The 9,466-nt window shown below is 46.2% G+C and overlaps 1 protein-coding gene across 1 annotated transcript in view; it reads right to left on the bottom strand.

Moving 5' to 3' along the window:
* SLC13A3 (solute carrier family 13 (sodium-dependent dicarboxylate transporter), member 3) overlaps positions 1-5,698 on the bottom strand; it is a 136,058-nt gene extending 130,360 nt beyond the window's left edge. Inside the window, exon 1 of the mRNA XM_006839221.1 lies at positions 5,555-5,698. Within this exon, the coding sequence (XP_006839284.1) occupies positions 5,555-5,665 (111 nt within the window). The 5' untranslated portion in view covers positions 5,666-5,698. The remainder of the gene's footprint in view (positions 1-5,554) is intronic.
* Positions 5,699-9,466: the final 3,768 nt, after the last annotated feature.

Below are 9,466 nucleotides of genomic sequence, written 5' to 3'. Positions count from 1 at the left end.
AGTCGGTACCGACTCGATGGCACCTAACAACACCAACAACAAGATAAATAGCAGCCCTTTAGAGGGATCAAAGTCCTTCCCACTGCGCAAAAAGCTGTCCATAATCAAGGCTCAGAGATACTAAGTCTCCAACCCAGGCTTCTTTGTCGTGTCAGAGCCAAGACTCAAACTCACATCTGCCTAACTCTGAGCCTCAGTTTCCTTATCTGCAAGATGGGAACCCTAAAATATACATTGAGCATTGAATAAAAAAGTAGGAATTCATGGTGCAGATATCATATATGATTTCAACAACCCAGAAAGGAAGGCATTATTGGTGGCATTTTATACATGAAGAAACTGAGGCCCAGAGAAGAGAAGTGACTTGTCCAAGGTTACAGAACAAGTTTGTGGAATGGGAATCCAGTTCTAGTTCCAGAGTCTGAAAACAGAGAATGAAAAGAACATTCTCCTGGTGGAAAATTTAAACGCCCCCTCTAACCACATACCCTAAGAATTAGACAGATGTCACAAAAATGTGGAACTCTGAGCATCTCTAGGAAGATCTAAATCCCAGAACCAGGTCTACTGCTAGTCCTATGATATCTTCGTGTTAAGTAAACAGAGCCCCACCCTTGGGCAGATCCAGCCCTGCACCAGAGAGCAGAGCAAGGCATGGGGATAGCAGGTTGTTTCCCTGAAGTGGTAAACAGTCTACACAACACTTTGCAGTAGCCCTACCCAAAACACCCCCAAAGGTCTTCTCAGCACATCCTTACAAAGAGTCACCATGGCCAGATGGTCACTTTAGCAGAATTTGCTCTCAGTAAGTACAAGACAGGAACAGGGACAAGGTTTCTTGCAAATGCATGGGGCTGGTGATTATTTGCAAGTTGCTTTAAGAGATCTGTCCTGTCCCCATTAGGTAGCCTGAGCCTCCAACTTCCAGAATGGCCATCCAAGTTTGGAAAACTTGGAGGTGTTGTCTCTGGTAGCACCCTAACTTCCTAAGCCTTTGGCTGTTTGTAATAAAAACTGGGGTCCCCAGCATTGCTGGAAATTGCAACCATTACATTCTAGAATTGTACTTCAAGTCAGGAGGATATAATATAAGAACTGTTACCCGGACCCTACCTTACTACCCCTTCACCTCCTATACCCCCACGTGCCCTGAAGACTGGCCCCAGCCTCCCTGCGGGCCAGCTCACCAGCCAGGGGACAGGTTCATGAGGGCCACACAGAGTCCCAGAACATCACAGTACCAATGACTTGTTGAGATAGCATCAAAAAACTGGGAAACCAGGATGCAAAAGGGGTAAGTCCCTCACACCAGACCACAGGACAAATAGTGACTACTATCTGCATATACTTTCTGGCAAGTGTGGAAAAGCTTTTGAGAACCCATATGTGCCGAACGATCCGCATATAGAAATCCCAACCAGATTTTCTATGTGAGAGAGGTTTAGAAGTGGCAGTTTCCTGGCAGGGGTGGTGGCAGGTGCTGAGGACACTTGTCTTGAAGTTGCATTTGCAGGGCAGACATAGAGTTTTCTAGTGAGCTCGCCTTTAGTTTGCCTGGGGAAGCTATGACAGGCAGCTAGGATTGTAGGAATTAATTGTCTGGAGGCTACATTTGCATAGCAAACCCATTGTGCTTGCTGTAAATGTCACAGATCAACACAAACAGCAATGATCTCTACAAATATTTTTATTCACAGTGTACATTAGATTGAGAAGCATGAGTTGTTAATATTCAAGAATATACTCATGAGAATTAGTCTATAGGAAGGGGAGGCTTGGATTTACTGCTAGAGATTTCTGAGGGGTTCCTGGGTAGCACAAATGGTTAAGTGCTCAGATACTAACTGAAAGGTTGGTAGTTTGAGTCCACTCACCTTAGAAAGTGGCCTGGTATGGTAATCTACTTCCCAAAGATCCCAGCCATTGAAAACCCTATGCAGTGCAGTTCCACTCTGACACACATGGGGGCGTCATGAGTCAGGCTGGTGGCAGCTGGTTTGGTATTTTCAAGTCTCCCAACCAGTAGAGTAGGTCCCGGGGCTGGGGAGAATAGTTTATCCTTGGCTACTGGCTGGCAGTTCGAACTGGGCCAGTGGAAACCCTACGGAGACCAGTGCTACTTTGAAACACCTGGGTCTCCAGGGGCCGGAACTGTCCGCAGGTTTTTATGCATCAGAATCTGCTTCCAGAGAAAAGGCTGATTTATCATTCACTTAAAGAGGATGGCATCGAAGGCCTCTGAAAGCTCCCCCAGCAGGGAACTGGAGGGAATGAGACTGGTTCTTATTGAAGGATAGCTGAGGGAAGAGGAGTTAAAAGTAGAGATGCTGCATTCTGCGGCATACCAGCTGTGTGACTTTGGGCAATCCCCTGACTTCTCTGAGCCTCCATTTCCTCACCTGTCAAGGAAGCATGCTAGCGGCAGCTGCCTCCTCAGTAGTTGTGCAGGGAATGCAGAGAAGTCTGTGAGAGCCGGTCTACGGTCGGTCTAAGGGACTGCCTTGTTTTTGCAAGTCTCATAAATTTTCTGCCTTTAGACAGGGTATAGTTTTACCACTTTCCTCTTACTTATTTCAGGGGAAAATATTTGCGTCTTACTTCTCTGACAAGTTTCTACCTTACACAACTTCTGACTTTCTCAGGCTTTACTGTACCTGAGATGGTCTTAGCATGGTGCCTGACACATAGTAAACACTCAATAAAACGCCCTACAATCAGGTTTGGAGTCCCTGGGTGGTGCAAAGAGTTAAGCAGTCAACTACTAAATGAAAAGTTGGCAGTTCAGAGTCATCTCAGAAGAAAGATGTGCTGACTGTTTCCGAAAAGTCACATGCAAGAAAATTACATGGAGTGCAGTTCGATTCATAGTGTAACACAGGGGTCTCTATGAGTCAAAATCTACTCCAGGGCAGCTACTTTCTTCCTTTCTTTTTGTTTTTTAAATCATGTTCTCAGGCATCACTACTGGGGTTCGTAAACAAATGATTCACTGTGAAGCTAATAATGCCGATGTTCCTGAGCCCCTCCCAAGCCCTGTATTGAATTTGGTATTTGTAAATCTGTAATCCGGACAGCTAACCACAAGGTGGGAGGTTCAAACCTACCAGTTCCTCCTTGGACACTCTATACAGGGTCGCTATGAGTCAGAACCGACTTGATGGCACTTTACAACAACAACTAACAATGTTCCTTAAAGCCCCCCCACTGCCTTCTAGTGGATTCTGAGGCATGGTGGTCTTATGTAGGGTTTCCTGAGGCTGTAAATCTTTATGGAAGCAGAAAGCCTCATCTTTCTCCTGCGGAGCGGCTGGTGGGTTTGAACTGACTACCTTGTGGTTAGCAGTCCAGTGCTCACCCTATACAGCTACTAGGGCTCTTTAAAGACAGACTCCCCTCTAAATAGTAAACGCTTTAAACATCAGAACACTTGGCTCTGCCCTGATGTTCACAGAACAGAGAGAAGCTATCTTCCCTTGGAACGCTGAGATGAGAGACCTTGTGTGTTTCATCTTTTCTTCCCCAGAGCTGGGCCTGAGGCCTCGCAGACCACGATGCTCCTCTACCCACTGATGCTTGACAAAGCCAGACTCAACACTTCATATCAATTCTGCAGCACTAGCAAAAGGAGCTCTGGTAGCGTAGTGGTTACGAATCGGGCTGCGAAACTACCAGCTGCTCCGCAGGAGAAAGATGAGGCATTCTGCCTCCCGTAAAGATTAACAGCCTCGGAAACCCTGTGCAGGGTGGCTATGAGTCGGAACCGACTCCACGGCACATAACCACAGCAGCACAGTGACCATACCGTTATACAGACAAGGAAAGACACCTAGATCGGAAGACGAAAGGAGATTGACCAAGGGCCTAGGATCAGCTAGGGGCCCCAGATGGACTGGTTTGTGAATGACCTAACCCACAATTGATCATGAGGATGGCACAGGACTGGATAGCATTTCATTCTGTTGAGTTTCAGACCAACGTCATGGCAACTAACAACAATTCCTGTTCCCGTATTAATTTCAAGGAAAACTAACAGTATGGGTAATTCCTCACTGAAGAACTTGTTTATGTGTTAGTGCTGGACCGCTCTCCTTCATACTGCCAGGCATCACCACCTCACTTCCTATGGCCAAGGAGAACCTCTTCCTCCAGGCAGCCCTCTCTGAATACCTCTCCCATCTCCCGTTTCAGTTGGTAGGTGTCACTAAGTCACATTCCCTATTTTTCTTGGGTTTGGTTGTCTCTCCTGTAGGTATAAGTCTTATCTTAAGTGCCTTGTGCCCTACCCTGGTGTCCAGAATGGTCTGGGCACAAGTGAGGGGCCTCATAGTGACTTGCAGTCCCATCTCCTCCCAGCCTCATCAGTGTCTTTTTATGAAATGCCTGACCGCAACCTGTAACCTTTGATCTCCTAGGGATTACTTTCTTTGAGAGCCTGCAAACAGCTTGGGTTCTGGATTCTAACAAATTAAGGATCAAATCCCCACTGAGCCATTTGCTGAGTGACTCTGAGCAAGTCACTGCACCTCTCTGAGCCTCAGTTTTTTTTCTCTGGAAGAAATATTTTCCCTAAGGATCATGGAACAAGGACTTGGTACCGGGGCTGAGAATTTACATTGCCACTCCAGATATACTGAATCAGAACTGACATTTTGAAAGCTCCCCAGGATGAGATTTCATGCTCCCATAGAGATTTACAGCCTTGAAAACCCCATAGAGGGTCGCTATGAGTCGGAACGGACTCCATGGCACACCACCACCACCATCATCACCACCAGGTGATGATTTCTTAAGAAGCCTGGTGGCACTGTGGGTTAGGCGCTGGGCTGCCAACTAGAAGGTTGGTGGTCGCTGATCCGAAGGAGACTGAGGTTATATGCTCAGTAAAAAAAACTTAATCTCGAAAACTCTACATCCAGTCTCTATGAGTTGGAATTGAATGCAAATCTTGTTAAAATGTGCATACTTTTTCAGAGTATCTGAGGTGAAAATAAAAATCCTCAGCTGGGGTAGAACCAGAACTGATATCCTCATTTAGTAGGAGTCCTGGTGTAGCGGTGGATAAGCACTGGACTGCTTAACTGAAAGATCAAGGGTTCAAGCCCACCAGAAACCGTATGAATCGAAAATGACTTATGGGCACTTGACAACTGCAACAACACATTCTAAGCGGTGGTGCTGTTACTTCTCCTCTTTTACTTCTGAGTAAAGGGAAGATCAGAGAGGTTGAGTAACTTGCCTCAGGCCACACAGCTTGGCATTCATTCCTAAGCCTTCATTGTGACTAACAAATCGAATGCACCACACAGCTCCAAGCACATACTTAGAGCTCAATAATGAGACATATTTCCTGTAGACTTAAGAAGATCCAGAAGACCGAGTGGAACTCAGCCTCCAAGAAGCAGCTGGGAAGAGGGATCTAGGGAAGAAGAGGTCGGTCGGATAGAACCAGACAGACTGGAACCTCAGCGGTCTCTAGCCCCAAAGGATCGGGACCTCCGGTGGCGCAGCCACGGAAGGGAGTGTGGAGGGGGCGCGCAGGCAATGGAGGCGTTACCTTGGGAGGGAGGGCGAAGACCACCGGCAGCAGCAGGAGCGGCGTGCAGAACAGCACCAGCAGCCGCCGCGCGCTCCAGGCCTTTTTGGCCAGAGCCGCCAGCGCCGCCATCAGCGCGATCGCCCGGCACAGCCGGCCAGCTTGGGACTGTCCGCGCCTGGCCCGGACGCCGGCTTAAAGCCCAGGGGAGGGCTCGGGGAGAGGACTGCGCTTGGGGACCCGCCCTCTCTTTACTCCTCCCGGAGAAAAGGGTGGTGCCTGAGCCCCCGGGACTAGGTGAAAGAGGCCCTGGGAAAGTTAGGAAAAGTTCGGCACAAGGACTGACGAACAGAGACTGCGTGCGACCTTGAAGGCAACCAGACTTGGGGTTTAAGCATCACTGCTGCCCAGCCTTAGCGCCTCGGAAAACTGGCTTAATGGTTCTCGCTGTTGTTTGTTGTTGTTAAGTGCCATCAGTCGGTTCCGACTCATAACGACCCTGTGTAGGGTTTCTGAGGAGCGGCTGGGGAGCTTGAACCGTCGACTTTGCGGTTCAAACCGTCTTGGCAGTCCAGCGCATTAATCCGCAGCGCCACACCAGGACTCCCCATACAATGCATGATATTGACAGTGTGAGGATTAAAAGCATGATCATGTGGAAAAGATGTGGCCGTCGGCTTAGAAACCCTATGGGGCAGTTAGAAATCCTACAGGGTCACACTCTGAGTTAGAATAGAATCTGCAACAATGAGTTACAGGTAACTGTTGTTGATGTTTTAAGTGCCATCAAGTGGGTTCGCCATAGTATAGGGTAACCTTCCAACCTTGTGGTTCACAGTCCAGTACTGTTGATAAGTGCTGTGGAGTCTGGGTTCAAATTCTAGCTCTGCCACATAGTAGCCCTGTAGTCTTGAGAAACAGCCTCCATGCCTCAGGACGTGCTGATGATAACAGAAACAAGGTTGTTGGGAAGTTTACATGAAACAATGCATGTTAAGTGTTTATTTTAGCATATTGCCTGGTACAAAGCAAGGGCTCAGTTGTTGTTCTGTGCTGTAGTGTCAGTTCCAACTCACAGTGACCCTGTCTAAGGCTTCCGAGAGCGGCAGGTGGGTTTGAACCACTGACCTTGTGTTTACCAGTTCAGTGCGCTCCCTACAGCACTATACTAGGGCTCAAGCGCTCAGTAAGGGTTGTTATTGCATATTGCACAACAGACCAAGAATGCATAAATCCATTGCTGCTAAAGCTTATGCATCCCCTACATAAATACTGATTGCATGGATTCTAATTTCTTTCTTACTGATATTTTTTAAACTTTGCAATGTTCTAATATGGAGTACTGGTGTGGTGCTCTGGTTTAATGTGCGAGACTGCAAGGTCGCTTTGAACTGCAAGGTCGGTGGTTCAAGCTCACCAGCTGCTCCTCAGAAACCCTATACAGGGTGGCTATGGGTCAGAATTGACTCGACAGCACTTAACAACAATGTTCTAATATACAGCTCTTTTTCATATCCTCGTGGGCACTTGGTATTAATTTCAAAATACTATAAAGCTCTCGTAGCGTAATGGTTACGAATCGGGCTGCGAACCTTAAGGTCAGCGGTTCGAAACTACCAGCCGCTCCGCGGGAGAAAGATGAGGCTTTCTACTCCTGTAAAGATTTACACCCTCGGAAACCCTGTACAGGGTCGCTATGAGTCAGAACCAATTCAACAGCACAACACTACCTCCACCACCACCATAAAACTACAGTAATTAAAACAGTCTAATTCTGGCATAATAATAGACAGATAGGCCGATGGAATAGAACTGAGAGTCCAGAAATAATAATCCAAGCATCTATGGTCAACTGATAAATGCATCCAATGAACAAGGAAGATCCTTTTCAATAAACAGCTCTAGGAAAATTTAATCTCCACATGCAGAAGAATGAACTATGATCCAACCTTGACATCAGACACAAAAACCAGTTCAAAATGTGACAACGGAAACCATAAAATTCATAGAACAAAATGTAGGGGTGTTTAGCCACAGACTGTCAGATATAACTACAAAGCAGCAAAAAAAAAAAGAAAAAAAGAGCTCAATAGGACCTCGTAAAAATTCAATACTTTCCTTCTTTTAAGGACTTTATCAAGAAAGTGAAGAGATGACCTTCAGATTGAGAGAAAATCTGATGACAATGGTCAGATAGCTAAAAGACATAAAATAATTCTACAACTTAACAAAAAGGCAAGCAATGCAATCAGAAAACAGGTAAAGGACTTGAATAGACATTTCGCTAAAATAAGTGGATATTCAAATAACCAATAAGCACATAAAAAGGCACTTAACGTCATTGTTGGTGGTGGTAAGTGCTGTTGCGTTGGTTCTAACTCATAGTGACCCTGTATAGAGTTTCTGAGGAGCAGCTGGTGAGTTAGAACCTCCAACTGACCTTGCAGTCCAGTGCTTATCCTACAGCGGCACATTCAAAACTCCAAAACCATTGTCAGTGAATTGCCTCCACCTCCTAGTGGCCCTAAAGGATAGAGAACTGTCCTCCAGAGTTTCCAAGGTTGTACATCTTTACAGAGGCAGAGTGACACATCTGTCTGTTGTGGAGCAGTGGGTGGGTGCAAACTGATAACCTTTCAACTAGCAGCCCACTGCTTTAATCGTTGAACTACCAGGATGCCTTTCATTAGTAATTAAAAAACAAAACAAAACAAACTGCACTGCCATCAAATCAATTCTGACTCGTTGTTGTTGTTGTTAGGTGCCATCAAGTCAGTATTGACTCATAGTGACCCTATGTACAACAGAACGAAACACCACTGCCCGGTCCTGGGCCAACCTCACAATTGTTGCCAGTTTGAGCCCACTGATGCTGCCACTTCGCCGATCCATCTCATTGGGGCTCTTCCTCTTTTTCTCTGACCCTCCACCTTACCAAACATGATATCCTTCTCCAATGACTGGTCCCTCCTGACAATATGTCTGAAGTATGAGAGACAAAGTTTGGCCATCTTGGCCTCCAAGGATCACTCTGGCTGCACTTCTTCCAAAATGGATCTATTGGTTCTTTTGGCAGCCTATGGCACTTTCAGTATTCTCCTCCAACACCACAACTCAAAAGTATCAGTTATTCTACGGTCTTCCTTATTCACTGTCCAGCTTTCGCAGGCATATGACTCATTGTTGTTGTTAAGTTCCATCAAGTCAATTCCAACCCATAGTGACCCTGTATAGGGTTTCCAAGCAGCAGCTAGTGACCCTATAATAGGATTTCAAAGACTGTAAATCTTCACAGAAGTAGACAGCATCATCTTTCTCCCAGGAGTGGCTGGTGAGTTTGAACTCTGCAGTTAGCAGCCCAATACCTAACTCTCAGCACCACCAGGGCCACTTGTTTAGTGCTGTTGAGTTGGTTCCAACTCACAGCCACTCTGTGTGTGGTTCCCAGGAGCTGCTGGTAGGTTTGAACCCCTAGCCTTGCAGTTAGCAGTCGAGTGCTCATGCTACAGCACCACGCCAGGACTCTTATTCATTAGCCATCATTGTCGTTGTTGGTGTTAAGTGCTGTTGAGTGGGTTTCAAGTCATAGGATTACTGTATAGAGTTTCCGAGGAGCGACTGGTGGGTTTGAACCTCCAACTTTGAGGCCCAACAAATTATCCTGCAGTTCCACACCAGGAGAAGCAAATTAGAACCAAACCCCAAACCCAAAATGAGATATCCCTGAGAATGACAATAATTAATAAATAAATAAAACAGATGGTGGTGAGGTTGTAGGAAAACTGAAGGCCTCATGCATTGCTGGTTGGAATGGAAAATAGTACAGTTGAAGGTAAAATGGAAAATATTTAAGTGGCTCTTCAACTGAATACAGAATTACTGTATGGCCTAGCAATACCAACCCTAAGTATATACTTTGTTTTGTTGTTGTTG

This window comes from Chrysochloris asiatica, unplaced genomic scaffold (genome assembly GCF_000296735.1).
Source record: "Chrysochloris asiatica unplaced genomic scaffold, ChrAsi1.0 scaffold00023, whole genome shotgun sequence".
NCBI classification, from domain to species: domain Eukaryota; kingdom Metazoa; phylum Chordata; class Mammalia; order Afrosoricida; family Chrysochloridae; genus Chrysochloris; species Chrysochloris asiatica.
Note: the sequence above shows the minus strand (reverse complement) of the source record. Positions and strands in the feature narration are given on the sequence as shown.